At 42.5% G+C, this 16,104-nt stretch overlaps 1 protein-coding gene across 4 annotated transcripts in view; it reads right to left on the reverse strand.

The window, feature by feature from the left end:
• TFDP1 (transcription factor Dp-1) overlaps nucleotides 1–16,104 on the reverse strand; it is a 448,358-nt gene that overhangs the window by 360,212 nt on the left and 72,042 nt on the right. For all 4 annotated transcript variants that reach the window (XM_053707753.1, XM_053707750.1, XM_053707752.1 and 1 more), the window contains exon 4: nucleotides 712–818. In XM_053707753.1, coding sequence (XP_053563728.1) covers nucleotides 712–818 — 107 coding nt within the window. The remainder of the gene's footprint in view (nucleotides 1–711; nucleotides 819–16,104) is intronic.

A 16,104-nucleotide genomic window follows, 5' to 3' on the forward strand; every position in this document is an offset into this window, starting at 1 on the left:
TTGGCTGTTTTACCGGGTTTCATAAAAACGGCAAATGTATCTGGTTTGTACATAAGTACAACAAATCATATGTCCATGCCCAATATCCACAAGTGATTGCATAAAACTAATGATGACATAATTATTACATAACTATTAACATTACTTAATTTAACTCTATTTTACAAGGGAATAATCAATATAAATAAATAAAAATTACCAAGTAGAGGCTGAACAACCTTTGACGCCAGAGAATAATCCCAGAATTTTAGCACCTTGATACTTGGTGCAGCACTTTTGTAAGTGGTTTCTTTATTTACACTCACAATATAATTTGGACTGTTGGTCGTAATGCACTATTATAGCACCAGCCTTTTTTGTATTTTGTATTCAGTTTTTAGAAAACTAAACTAACTCAAGCAGGCAGAGGTAATGTCCCTACCACCTGGGGCTTGTGGTAGCATTTTTGTACCTAGTTCAGGGATCAGTATACTCTACCTACCAGTACGGATATGTTACCCTTAAAAGGGAGAGAAAACCAAAAATATTAACCTTTATAGCTAGCGATAGACTTGAAAAAAGGAACATTAATTAGCATGCAAAAAATAAAAATACATTAAAATAAAGTCACATACCATAGCAATTAAACTGGGTAAACAAACAGGCACTGTTTACCAGCAAAGTTTGGATAACGCCACAGCTCATCAGCACAAACATCACATGTCTGCTTACCACTTGTTGAGCAATGTTAACATTAGACTGTCCAAATGTTTTTGGCAGGAGTTGTTTTCCAGCAGTATTAACAGAGGATGGATGGACAGCCAGTAAAGATATTACACCTGAAAGCAAAGAATAAAATATGAAGCAAGCACAGGTGTTTGTATTTTTATTTATTTTTTATTTTTTAAATGTTGAAATATTTATGTTTACCTGATAAATTATTTTCATTTATAGTGGTGAGAGTCCACAATCCATTAATCCTGGGAATCACTCTTCCCTGCCACTAGGAGGCAAAGGTTCCCAAACCCCAATAGTACTATAAATCCCAAATTACTGGTAATTCAGTCGAACGTATAGCTAAGCAAAAGAGGTAGGAAAAGAAAGAAGAGCAAAATAATAGGAGCAGGGAAAAAATAAAAATAAAGACGATAAATAAGAAAAAAAAACAACACCAGAAAAAAACAAAAAAGGGATGAAGTCTCGTTGACTCTCACCACCATAAAATAAATACATTTATCAGGTAAGCATAAATTAAAAAGGACAGTCTACTCCAGAATTTTTATTGTTTAAAAATCTGTTAATTACTCATTCCCCAGTTTTGCATAACCAACACTTTTACATTAATATACTTTTTACCTCTGTGATTACCTTATTTTAGTTCTTTTGACAGACATACATTTTAGCCAATCAGTGCTGACTCCTAGGTAACCAACATGCATGAGCACAATGTTATCTACATGGCACACAAACTAACGCCCTCTAGCTGTGAAAAACTGTCAAAATTCCCTGAGCTAAGAGACGGCCTTCAAGGGCTTAGAAATTAGCATATTATCTACTTCAAGAGATATGAAACCTAAACAATGTATTTCGTCATTCAGGTAGAACATTCAGGTAGAACACTTTTTTCTAATTTACTTCTGTTAAAAAGCAGGAACATAAGTTCAGTAGCTGGTCCATGTCTAGAGCACTAAATGGCACAAGTTTTGCAAGAATTATCCATTTGCAAGAGCACTAGATGGCAGCACTATTTACTGCCTTGCAGTGGTCCAGACACCTATATGGGTATCTCTTCACCATAGAATACCATGGGAATGAAGCCAATTTGATAATAAAAGTAAATTATAAACATTTTAAATTGGTATGCTTTCTGAATCACAAAAAATTTTGGGGTTTCATATCTCGAAGAACCATTCGTTTAATTTACATGCCATCATGCTTAGAGATTTTAGATCTTGATGAAAACAACAGACCTTGAGACAGAAGGTTTGGCAGTAAAGGAAGAGACCAAAAAGGGCAACTGGACATATGAACTAGACCAAGCCGGAGAAATTAGAATAACTGATGCTTCCTCTAGTCTTATTTTCGCAATCACGCTGCAAAGAAGAACCAGAGGTGGAAAAAACATAAAAGTTAGGCGAAATAACCATGGAAATACCAAATCATCCACAAACACTACTTGGGGATCCCATGGACCTTGCACAGTACCTGTGAAGTTAAAGATTTAAATGAGAGACCATCAGATCTCTCTCTAGGAGACCGCAAAGATCCACCATCTGATTGAAGACATCCAGATGTAGAGACCACTCTCCTCTTCTGGATGCAAGGACCAACAACTGAGAAAATATGTTAACCAGTTGTCCACTCCAGGAATATGAACAGCAAATTTGACAATTGACTTCTGCCCAGGAAAGAATTCCAAATATTTTTCTCATGGTTTGCAAACGGTGAGTTCCCCCTTGAAGAATGGCATATGCTATTGCTGAAACATAGTCTTCCTGAAAAAAGGAGATAAAATATCCTTTCCAAGAGACCAACTCTTAAGGGCTTTGAAAATTGCACAGAGTTCTAAAACATTAATAGGAAACTTCGCCACCGAGGATACCAAAAACCACTCTCTGAAACCCCCAGACGGCCTCCCATCCTGAAAGACTTGCATCTTTAGATGTTACAGATCAAGGACGATGAACAAAAGATGTCCCCTGAGTAATAAGCTGATTATTTAGCCACCAAGACAGATTGGCTTGGTCTAAAAACCAAGATTAACCCTTAGAGATAGAGTATGATCCCTGCACCACTGCCGAAGCATCCAAAGCCGCCGAGACCTCATGAGGAAGTGAACAGAATAGCATCCAAAGCCGCAAACAGGAGACCTAACACCTCCATGCAAAGAGCAACTGAGAGAAAAGACTGAATGTTTAGACAGGTGGACACTAGCTTCATCTTCCTGAGATCTGTCAAGGAAAGACTCATGGAAACAATCTATCATAACCCCCAGAAACAACAACAACCTTACTCCGAGGAACCAGCAAACATTTTGGAAAATTCATTATCCAACCATGTTATTGAAGAAACAGTCTGCTGGTGTGAGAATCTGCTAAATAAAAAGATGAAGCTTAAAACAAAAATTTGTCTACGTAAGGAAACACTGTAATACACTGAGTTCTAATCACAGACAAAATGGTAACCAGGACCTTGAAAAATATTCTGGGAGTTGTACCCAAACCAAAACAGTAGAGCAAACAACTGAAAATGTTAGTCCAGAAAGGCAAACCTAGGAAACGGATGATGTTCCTTAAGAATAGGAACATTAAGATAAGCATTCCATAATTCTATTGAGGACATAAACTAACCTTGCAAAACAAAGTCAGAAAGTCGGATTAGTCTCCCTTTAGAAAGTAGGAACACTGAGAAATTAGTTCAGCGCATTTAGATCCAGAACTGGTCTAAAAGTTACCTCATTTAAAGGAATAAAGAAGAGGTTAGAATAAAACCTCATTCCCTGTATCAACAAAGGAACAGGAGCAATCACTCCCAACAGTTTCTAGATCCAAAATCGAGTAAAAAAATATAATGCCTTCACCTTCACAGGATTTAGCGCTCTACAAATAACCGATAATAATAATTTCTCAAATCATAGGGCAAAAAAAAACCTTGCAGTGGAAGTATTCATTATGAAACCTATGCAATAACCTTGGAAAAAAAACACAAAATGTATGCTAAATGAAAGGATTGAGCTAGTACCAAGATATCGTCCAAATGAGGAAAACACTGCAATACCCTGCTATCTGATTACAGATAGAAGGGCACTGAGAACCTTCAAAAAGATTGTTGAAGCTGTCGCTAGACCAAATGGAAAAGCTTGCCTAGAAAAGAGAATGTCAGGGGGGAGGAGCCTACACTCAATGCGGCAGGACGTGTCTCAATGAAGCTCTCTGAGCCAGAAACTATTTCTATGAGTTTTTATAGTAATTCTCGAAATTTCTTATGCTGAAGCAACTATATATTGCAACCTACAACTATACTCTAAGAGTGGAAACTTTGAAAGATATCCTGCCTATGTTTGTTGGGGCAGCTACATGACAAACTTCTTAAGTCTATCAGCCACTTCAGCAAATATCTGCACCCACGAAGTTAGTTCAGATATAGAAGAAGCCCCTGTAAGGGATCTTGTACGTAGGACTGGGGCTGCCGCAATACTACCCCCCCCCCCAAATACCGGGGTTATGATATCCTGGAATAGGATAACAGCTGTACCCTTACTAGTCAGAGCCGCCATTATTCATTCATGCCATGGAGAGAGCTTTTGAAGAGGCACTGCTAGCGCTGCTAAACGAGCATTATCAAAAACTGCACAAACTATTTGATGACTGTTTCAAAGGGACAATGAGAACCGGTGAGAGTTCTGAGGTGATGGCGGAACCTACCCCTTTCCCCAGGTGTGTTTACTGTAATGGCGGCTGAGGATCTAAATACGGAGAGAGCACGCTCATCTAACACTCTAAGTCCTGCACCAGACACTGCTATAGAGGAGACGCTGATGTTAGTCGACGGCAGAGATGACAATGCGGTATGCTCAGCGGAACATTCACGGCTCGTACTCACCAACAAGCTGACAACTTTACCTCGGGCAACAGATTAGACAGGCATGTCCTCGTCCACGTAGGATGATGTATTGGCAACAACCGCGGATAGCTCTCAGAAGAAATGCATGTGGGGCATGGGTCCTGCGGCTCCTGGACATTCCGCTATTTACTGGGACATTCCTCCTACTGCCTTGGTTGAGACCGGCATCTCCACAGACATAGAACCTGGTTCTAATATTAGCGCCCTGAGTCCTAGGGGCGCAGGCCGCAAGCAAAGGAGTAATATGTGGGCCTGGATGACTTTGTGCTTAGGACTGTGTACATTGGCCTACATTCCACTTGCAGAGAGACAAGGTATGGGTTCAGCTAGATCTGAGCCCGGGACAATTATTCAAGTTTGTTGATCAGCTATCCTGTCCCGGGAAGAAGCAGAACAGTACATTTATTGCGAACCTGGATGACCTTTATTGCAAGGAAATTGTCTTCTTATGAGATTAAATTAATCACGCAGTTATTGTTTAAAAGTTTAAGCTATCTGTATTTTCTTTTGTTTCTTTCTCTCACAGCTTAAATGTTTTGTCCCATAATTTCACCCTCCTAGACAATTGGCAATGCTAGAATTTTGAGGTGAGATGTTTTAGTGGGCAGATGTATATTAGTAATTAACTAGAATAATGTTCATTGTCTCTATCCCCCCCTATTCTTTAAGTTAGGGTAATGGGATATCTAACTCTGAAAAGAACTTGCTATACTCTTAGACTGAATTATTCCTGTGATATTGTTATATGTATGACATTCTATTAATATATTTGAGTCCCATTAATATAAGGTCTTAGCAGCATACTGGAGAGGGTTAAACATAGCCCTTCTCCCCTGGGGCTAGCGGCCGTGGCCATAGGGGAGGCAACAGCAAGAATAGCCTTTAAAAACACAAGCTGCATGGTATCTATTATTTGGGTAACTGTCTGTATTCACTCAATGTATATAAGGCCTAGTATTATATTATGTTTTATTCAAAGTCAACATCTCTCATTCAGTGGACACAACTAAACAGAGAGGGATGGAACCAGGGATTCCGAAGCTATAAATCTATGTTACTTACTCCTTTATTCCCCTTTGTTTACTTAGAATTAACTGAACACCCCATAAGACACCTCCAAACTTTTCCAATCTTATAAAATGCCCTTCACATGCTATTTGTTGGCTTCAATAATTGCCTGCAATCATTTCAGAAAAATAGGACCCAGGCGTGGCCTATGTTAAGTACTAGGAGAGAACTTAATGAGGAAAGAAACTTTAAGGTATATAAATTCCTGGCTTATTGTTATATGAGGAGAGTGGTCAGCTGTCCCATTTGCCCCCGTCCTCAGCATTCCTCGCCCTCCACCCCATAGATATGTATGCCCATATCTCCTGGTTATATTGCATGAAGTTTTGGCAGCTTAGGAGGCCCTTCAGTTACTAGTTTAATTCCCTGATACTCTTCGACATTCCCAAAGAGGCTCTGTTACATTATTGAGTTTTAAAGCAGAAAATGAGGTCAGGTTTCTGAGATCCAAAAGTGGTCTCGTTTATTTAAGATACCCCCCTATAAGTTAGTTAGTTCCATAGTTGTAAGGACCAAAAGTGTCCTCTAAAGTCACGTTGGAGGGTGGAGCTCTAGTTGGCATAATAGCTGTACAGTATTTTTGGTGATCCTGATTTTGTAAGTTGTGCAACATACTTTGTACCATTCCTATGTCTTATTATTCTCTTTTTATATATGTATTCCGTGTATTGAACCTCAAATAAAAAAAAAATTTGAAAAAAAAAAAAACTGCACTTCAAAGGAAAATTTTTTTTTAAAAAAATCAGAGGAATCCTAACCCTACTCCATGAGTAGCTCTTGGATTTGCACCAATAAAGATATTTTACGCCATATCTTATGATAAATCTTTCTAGTAACAGGCTTGCGTGCCTGAATCAAGGTATCAATGACCGCATCAGAGAACCCCCGCTTAGATAAAATCAAGCGTTCAATCTCCAAGCAGTCAGCTGCAGAGAAACAGAATTTATGTTTACCTGATAAATTTCTTTCTCCTACGGTGTATCCGGTCCACGGCTTCATCCTTACTTGTGGGATATTCTCTTTGCCACTTCCTGTAGGGATTGAGAGCACACAGCAGAGCTGTCCATATAGCTCCCCTCAGGCTCCGCCCCCCCCAGTCATTCGACCGACGGTTAGGAGAAAAAGGAGAACCATAGGGTGCAGTGGTGACTGTAGTTTTCAAAAATAAATTTAAATCTGACCAAAATACCAGGGTGGGCCGTGGACCGGATACACCGTAGGAGAAAGAAATTTAGCAGGTAAACATAAATTCTGTTTTCTCCTACATTGGTGTATCCGGTCCACGGCTTCATCCTTACTTGTGGGAACCAATACCAAAGCTTTAGGACACGGATGAAGGGAGAGAACAAGTCAGGTAACCTAAACGGAAGGCACCACTGCTTGCAAAACCTCTCTCCCAAAAATAGCCTCCGAAGAAGCAAAAGTATCGAATTTGTAAAATTTGGCAAATGTATGCAGTGAAGACCAAGTCGCTGCCTTACAAATCTGTTCAACAGAAGCCTCATTCTTGAAAGCCCATGTGGAAGCCACAGCTCTAGTGGAATGAGCTCTAATTTGTTCAGGAGGCTGCCTTCCAGCAGTCTCATAAGCCAACCGGATGATGCTTTTCAGACAGAAAGACAGAGAGGTAGCAGTCGCTTTTTGACCTCTCCTCTTGCCAGAATAGACGACAAACAAGGATGATGTTTGTCTGAAATCTTTAGTTGCTTTTGGATAGAACTTTAAAGCACGAACAACATCAAGATTGTGTAACAGACGTTCCTTGTTAGAAACTGGATTAGGACACAGAGAAGGAACAACTATTTCCTGGTTAAAATTCTTATTGGAAACCACTTTTGGAAGAAAACCAGGTTTGGTACGTAAAACGACCTTATCTGTATGGAACACCAGATAGGGTGAATTACACTGCAAAGCAGACAATTCAGAAACTCTTCTAGCAGAAGAAATAGCTACCAAAAACAAAACTTTCCAAGAAAGTAACTTAATATCTATGGAATGTAGAGGTTCAAACGGAACCCCTTGAAGAACTGAAAGAACTAAATTCAGACTCCATGCAGGAGCCACAGGTCTGTAGACAGGCTTGATTCTGACTAAAGCCTGTACAAACGCCTGAACATCTGGCACGGCTGCCAGACGCTTGTGTAACAAAACAGACAGAGCAGATATCTGTCCTTTTAAGGAACTAGCTGACAGACCTTTCTCCAATCCTTCTTGGAGAAAGGATAGTAACCTTGGAATCCTAACCTTACTCCATGAGTAACCCTTGGATTCGCACGAGCAAAGATATTTCCGCCATATCTTATGGTAAATTTTCCTGGTGACAGGCTTTCTAGCCTGGATCAGAGTATCTATAACTGATTCCGAAAACCCACGCTTGGCTAGAATCAAGCGTTCAATTTCCAAGCAGTCAGTTGTAGAGAAACTAGGTTTGGATGTTTGAATGGACCCTGGATTAGAAGGTCCTGCCTCAAAGGTAGCTTCCATGGTGGACTCGATGACATATTCACCAGGTCTGCATACCAAGTCCTGCGTGGCCACGCAGGAGCTATCAGAATTACCGAAGCCTTCTCGTGTTTGATCCTGGCTACTAGCCGGGGGAGAAGAGGAAACGGTGGAAAGACATAAGCTAGATTGAACGACCAAGGCGCCACTAAGGCATCTACCAATGTCGCCTTGGGATCCCTGGACCTGGACCCGTAACGTGGAACTTTGGAGTTCTGACGTGACGCCATCAGATCCAGATCTGGAAGGCCCCATAGTTGAGTTAACTGGGCAAAAACCTCCGGATGAAGTTCCCACTCCCCGGATGGAAAGTCCGACGACTCAGATAATCCGCTTCCCAGTTGTCCACTCCTGAGATGTGAATTGCTGATAGATGGCAGGAGTGATCCTCTGCCCATTTGATGATCTTGGATACCTCCCTCATCGCCAGGGAACTCTTTGTTCCTCCCTGATGATTGATGTACGCCACAGTCATGTTGTCCAACTGAAATCTGATGAATTTGGCCTCCGCCAGTTGAGGCCAGGCCTGGAGCGCATTGAAAATCGCTCTCAATTCCAAAATGTTTATCGGGAGAAGAGATTCTTCCCGAGACCATAGACCCTGAGCTTTCAGGGACTCCCAGACCACACCCCAGCCTAAGAGGCTGGCGTCGGTCGTGACAATGATCCACTCCGGTCTTCGGAAACTCAATCCCTGAGACAGGTGATCCTGAGACAACCACCAGAGGAGTGAGTCTCTGGTTTTCTGGTCCATTTGTATCTGGGGAGATAAATCTGCATAAACCCCATTCCACTGTTTGAGCATGCACAGTTGCAGTGGTCTTAAATGAATTAGAGCAAAAGGAACCACGTCCATTGCTGCAACCATTAGCCCTATTACCTCCATGCACTGAGCTACGGAGGGTTGAGGAATGGCATGAAGAACTCGACAAGTGTTCAAAAGTTTTAACTTCCTGACCTCCGTCAGAAAGATCTTCATTTCTACTGAATCTATTATTGTTCCCAGGAAGGGAACCATTGTGAACGGGGACAGAGAACTTTTTTCTATGTTCACCTTCCACCCGTGAGACCTTAGAAAGGCTAGAATAATGTCCGTATGAGCCTTTGCTTTGTGAAAGGACGATGCTTGTATTAAGATGTCGTCTAGGTAAGGTGCTACTGCAATGCCCCTTGGTCTTAGCACCGCTAGAAGGGACCCTAGCACCTTTGTGAAAATTCTGGGAGCAGTGGCCAACCCGAAGGGAAGGGCTACGATTGGTAATGCTTGTCCAGAAAGGCGAACCTCAGAAACTGATGGTGATCTTTGTGGATAGGAATATGCAGGTACGCATCCTTTAAGTCCACGGTAGTCATATATTGACCCTCCTGGATCATTGGTAAAATTGTCCGAATGGTTTCCATCTTGAATGATGGAACTCTGAGGAATTTGTTTAGGATTTTTAAATCCAGGATTGGCCTGAAAGTTCCTTCCTTTTTGGGAACTATAAACAGGTTTGAGTAAAAACCCAGTCCTTGTTCTGCTGTTGGAACTGGGTGTATCACTCCCATTTTTAGAAGGTGTTCTACGCAACGTAAGAATGTCTGTCTCTTTATCTGGTCTAAAGATAAGCGAGACATGTGGAACCTTCCTCTTGTAGGAAGGTCCTTGAATTCCAGAAGATACCCCTGAGAGACAATTTCTAGCGCCCAGGGGTCCGGAACATCTCTTGCCCAAGCCTGAGCAAAGAGAGAAAGTCTGCCCCCTACTAGATCCGGTCCCGGATCGGGGGCTACCCTTTCATGCTGTCTCGGTAGCAGCAGCAGGCTTCTTGGCCTGTTTACCCTTGTTCCAGCCTTGCAATGGTTTCCATGCTGGTTTGGGCTGGGATGCGTTACCCTCTTGCCTAGTGGCTGTAGAGGTAGAAGCAGGTCAGTTCCTGAAATTGCGAAAGGAACGAAAATTAGACTTATTTTTAGCTTTGAATGGTCTATCCTGTGGAAGGGCATGGCCCTTTCCCCCAGTGATATCTGAAATAATTTCTTTCAACTCTGGCCCGAATAGGGTCTTACCCTTGAAAGGAATATTAAATCTAACACCACAAACTCTTTACCCTCCCGTGGAGATGCTACTTGTTAGAGCTGCAAAGAGAATGACTGGGGGGGCGGAGCCTGAGGGGAGCTATATGGACAGCTCTGCTGTGTGCTCTCTTTGCCACTTCCTGTAGGGATTGAGAATATCCCACAAGTAAGGATGAAGCCGTGGACCGGATACACCAATGTAGGAGAAAATTAGATTCGGATGATGGAAGGGTCCCTGAATGAGAAGGTCCTGCCTCAATGGAAGCTTCCACGGTGGCAGGGATGACATGTCCATCAGATCGGCATACCAAGTCCTGCGAAGCCATGCAGGAGCGATGAGAATCACCGAAGCCCTCTCCTGTTTGACTCGAGCAATCACCCGTGGAAGGAGAGCAAATGGAGGAAACACATAAGCTAGGTTGAACGACCAAGGCGCTGCCAAGGCATCTATCAGTTCGGCCTGAGAATCCCTGGACCTGGATCCGTATCTCGGGAGCTTGGCATTCTGACAGCTCCGGTCTGCCCCATCTGAGAATCAGGGTGGCAAAGACCTCCGGGTGGAGTTCCCACTCCCCCGGATGAAACGTCTGTCTGCTCAAAAAATCCGCTTCCAGTTGTCTACTCCTGGGATGTAGATTGCTGACAGATAACAAGAGTGAGCCTCCGCCCACCGAATTATCTTGGATACTTCCGTCATCATCAAGGAACTCCTTGTTCCTCCCTGATGATTGATGTAAGCTACAGTCATGATGTTGTCCGACTGAAATCGGATGAACTTTGCCGAAGCCAACTGAGGCCAAGCCTGAAGAGCATTGAATATTGCCCTCAACTCCAGAATATTGATTGGAAGTAGGGACTCCGACCGAGTCCACACCCCTTGAGCCTTCAGGAAATTCCAGACTGCACCCCATCCTAGTAGACTGGCGTCCGTTGTCACTATCACCCAGGAGGGTCTTCGGAAGCACGTCCCTTGGGACAGATGATCCTGTGACAATCACCAAAGAAGGGAATCTCTTGTCTCCTGATCCAGATCTATCTGAGGAGACAAATTTGCATAATCTCCATCCCACTGTCTGAGCATGCTCAGTTGTAGAGGTCTGAGATGAAAACGAGCAAAGGGAATGATGTCCATTGCCGCCACCATCAATCCAATTACCTCCATGCACTGAGCCACTGATGGCCGAGGATTGGACTGAAGGGCTCGGCATCTTTAACTTTCTGACTTCCGTCAAGAAGATTTTCATGGATATAGAATCTATTAGTTACCAGGAAAGGAACCCTTGTCTGTGGAATTAGTGAACTCTTTTCTAGATTCACCTTCCACCCGTGAGTCCTTAGAAAGGACAGAACCATGTCGGTATGAGACTTTGTCAGTTGGTAAGACGACGCCTGGATTAGAATATCGTCCAGATAAGGCGCCACTGCAATGCCCCACGGTCTGAGAACCGCTTGCAGAGACCCTAGAACCTTCGTGAAGATCCTGGGTGCTGTGGCCAGCCTGAAGGGAAGAGCCACAAACTGAAAAGGTTTGTCCAGGAAGGCAAACCTTAGGAACTGGTGATGATCTTTGTGGATAGGAATATGAAGATATGCATCCTTCAAGTCCACGGTAGTCATATATTGACCCTCCTGGATTAATGGAAGAATTGTCTGAATAGTCTCCATCTTGAAGGATGGGACTCTGAGAAAGTTGTTTAGACTCTTGAGATCTAAAATGGGTCGGAACGTTCCCTCTTTTTTGGGAACCACGAAAAGATTTGAGTAAAACCCCTGCCCCTGAATTGGAACGGGGCAAAATACTCCCATGATGGAGAGGTCTTCTACACAACGTAAGAACGCCTCTCTTTTTATCTGGTCTACAGACAATCGTGAAAGAAGAAACCTTCCCCTTGGGAAGGAATTTTTTTTAACTCCCAACTGATACCCTTGAGACACGATTTCTAGTGTCCAGGGATCCTGAACGTCTCTCATCCAAGCCTGGACAAAGAGAGAAAGTCTGCCCCCTACTGTCTTGGTAGCAGCGGCAGGTTTTTTGGGTTGTTTACCCTTGTTCCAACCCTGGTTAGGTTTCCAGGTGGGTTTGGCTTGAGAATAATTCCCTTCCTGTTTAACAGAAGAGGAAGAGGGGATTCCCTTGAAGTTTGGAAAGGAAAGAAAATTATTCTGTCGTCCCCTTTGTTTAGCTGTTTTGTCCTGAGGAAGGAGGTGACCCTTACCTCCTGTAATGTCAGAAATTATCTCCTTCAAGTCAGGCCCAAACAGTGTCTTACCCTTGAAAGGAATCGCCAAGAGCTTTAATTTAGAGGACACATCCGCAGACCAAGATTTTAACCATAAGGCTCTGCGCGCTAAAATGGAAAATCCTGAATTCTTAGCCGCCAATTAGCCGATCTGAAAGGCGGCATCCGTAATAAAAGAATTAGCCAGCTTAAGGGCCTTAATTCTATCTATAATTTCTTCTAAAGGAGTCTCAGTCTTAAGGGACTCTTCTAGAGCGTCAAATCAAAAGGCAGCCGCAGTTGTGACTGTTACAAAGCAGGCCGTCGGTTGTAATAGACACCCTTGATGAATATATAGCTTTTTTTTAGAAGACCCTCCAACTTTTTATACAAAGGGTCTTTGAAAGCACAACTGTCCTCAATAGGGATAGTCGTACGCTTAGCCAGGGTAGAGATAGCTCCCTCCACCTTAGGGACCCTCTGCCAAGAGTCCCGAACGGTGTCGGCTATAGGGTTCATTTTCCTAAAAGTAGGGGAAGGGGAGAACGGGATAACCGGTCTCTCCCATTGCATTGTAATAATTTCCAAAATTCTCTTAGGAACCGGAAGCACATCGGAATAAGAAGGGACCTCTAAGTATTTGTCCATCTTACTCAATTTCTCTGGCGGGACCACAATAGAGTCACAGTCGTCCAGAGTCACCAAAACCTCTCGTAGCAAAAGGCGAAGGTGTTCAAGTTTAAATCTGAAGGACATGACGTCCGAATCTGTCTGGGGTAATGCACTTCCTGAATCAGACAGTTCCCCTTCAGACAGGGCCTCCCTACCCCCCAATTCAGAGCCCTGGGAAGGTATATCGGAGATAGCTATTAAAGCATCAGAAGTTGCAGGGACCACGTGGGCCTCTGTCCTGCTGCGTTTGCCTTGTAGCACTGGCAACTTAGATAAAATTTCTGTAAGAGTGGATGACATAACTGCAGCCATATCCTGCAGAGTAAATGACGCAGATGCCGTTGAAGAACATGGCGTCACCTGTGCGGGCGTTGAAGGCTGTGACGCTTGGGGAGAAATATGCGGCATAACCTGAATTTCATCAGTCTAAGGACATTCATTAGATATCTCTTTATTAAAGAAATGTTTTTCTTTAAACTGTAAAGCCCTCTCAATACATGGGGACAAAGTGTAAAAGGGTGTTCCACAATGGCATCTAAACACATGGGGCATGTACTTTGCTCAATGTCATCCATGATAACAGAAAAAACAAACACCAACTTGGTTGAGTCACAGAAGCAGTAATACTAATAAACACTATAGTACTGTGTCTTTAAATACTCCCTCTGCGCTAACCCCTTTATAGGCAAAAAACAGAGAGAGCTCTTAAGTATCTTATCCACACTCCCTGTGCTGTTAGTATCTACCAGGAAAAACTCACTGGCCAAAAAAATAAATAAAAAGCAACAGACACCTCGCCGCAGCTCCTACCTGCCTCCACGTGCTCGACCCGACCACCCCTCGTACGGTGCTCCTAAGGTCACTTGTAAACACTCACAACAAGCGAACTTAGGAGCCGGGAGGAACGCTGCCAGACGGAAACTAATGGAGAAGTAACTGCGCAAACAACAAGCCCCGGCCATCGTGGGCATAAACATAAACTCCTCAAAAAATAAACAGTGAACCGCCATTTACCGGAGCCGTAATAAAGTTAAAAAACATGACCTCCGTAATGTACCCCAGCGTCAGCCTTATAGCCAGAACTGCCCACATATTATATAGTGTCTAGCACCATCATACCCTAACACTTCTTAGTCTCTGTCTCAGAACCTTGGGGGAATAAATGTATGTTAGATCTCATACTCTTGTACCTAGATGAGGAGTAACATATTGCAGCAGGGAAGCCCTTATGACACATAGCCCGATAGCAAAAATAAAGTACAGTTAGATCTGGGATATGCTGCAGAGCCCCAGAAGTAAAACCAAACTGTACCTACCTCCATGCTGAGGAAAGGCATGAAAAATCTCAGTGTCAAGAGGTCCACTCTTCCTCCTGAGGTCCTGTGAAGATAGAGGGGTCTTAGTTAAATTTCTCTAAGACCAGCACAATAAATGGGAGGCGCAGCGAGGGTAAAACCCCACCAGTTCCCATAGTTATGAAGCTAAAACTGCAGAGGCTGCTCTACAGAAAAAACAGTACACATTGGCACCATTTAAAAATAATAAACTCTTGATTGAAGAATCTAAACTAAACACCTCACTTTACCTCTTCCTATAACTAACACAGGCAAAGAGAATGACTGGGTTGGGGGAAGGGAGGAGCTATTTATGCAGCTCTGCTATGGAGCTCTTTGCCTCCTCCTGCTGACCAGGAGGTGATATCCCATAAGGATGAAATCTGTGGACTTGTGATATCTTGTAAAAGAAATATATAATAATAACCTAACAGGCTTTTAGAGTGCCAAATAAAAACTAAGAGTACTTACCAATTATCACCCTACTACTGGAGGAAACCAGTAGGAAGCCAAAGCCAGTGCTGAAACATAACAGCACAGGATCTGGAATAGGAGCATATCAATCAACCAACAGGAGGCGGCCAAGGTTAAAGTGAATGGCAAGTTAGACCTATTAGCTAAAGTAAAACCATAGCAGTTAAAAAAATAAATAATGCGTTTCATTCATGAAAACGTTAGTATGTACTTATCTTCAGAGCAATTTCACTATAAAAGCTACACGGATAATAGCTGAAGCTCCGGTCGCCATTTTCACCATTTGATTGCAGATGACTCATCTGCAATCAACTATTTGTTGTTCAGCCCCTTTGCACAAATGTCACTGCCCGGGGGGAAACAATGATTAGTTGATTGCAGATGAGTCATTTATTAATCAAATGGTGAAAATGTCGACCGGAGCTTCAGCTATTATCCGTGTAGCTTTTATAGTGCTTAATTGTAATTGCTCTGAAGAGAAGTATATACTAACGTTTTCATGAATGAAACTCATTCATTTTTTTAACTGCTATCGTTTCACTTTAGTTCAAGGTTTAACTTGACATTCACTTTAAGTCCCTGCGACATCCATGGAAAGGCTTGTTACTAAATCCCAATAGGTGAAAAATATATGTCACTAATAATACTCCAAATACATCCAGCCAACAATCACTTTAATCTGAGGGGAAATGGGCCACAACTCTGAGAACCAGTCTCACTGAAGAGTCAAATGAACATCCTTATTTTTCAACCACCTCCAGTGGAGGTAAAGATAAGACTGATTTGCCTGTGAGGTGGGAGGGGTTTTGAAATCCTCGCCTCTTCCTAGTGGCAGGGAAGAATAATTCCAAAAAATAATGGATCATGGACTCTCACCACCTGTATGAAATAAATAGTATCATGCTGGAATGTACGTATCAGTTTAGGTAAACTATTTAAAAGAGGCATTAAAAGGGAAAGTTTACCCAAACATTTTCTCCCCTTTAAATTGTTCCCAATTATCAATTTTACCTGCTGGAGTATTAAAAATTGTTTACAAGTAGCTTGTTTACCTTTTCGCCATTTAAAATAGCTGATTAAGCCTGTGGAATCCCAATTTACACTTAAAGTTTCTATACTGGAGTCTAGCCTCTTGAAGCCTAAGTAAGCCAGCAGAAGAAATTACACTCCATGTG

Source organism: Bombina bombina, chromosome 3 (assembly GCF_027579735.1).
Source record: "Bombina bombina isolate aBomBom1 chromosome 3, aBomBom1.pri, whole genome shotgun sequence".
In the NCBI taxonomy this organism is placed as follows: Eukaryota; Metazoa; Chordata; class Amphibia; order Anura; family Bombinatoridae; genus Bombina; species Bombina bombina.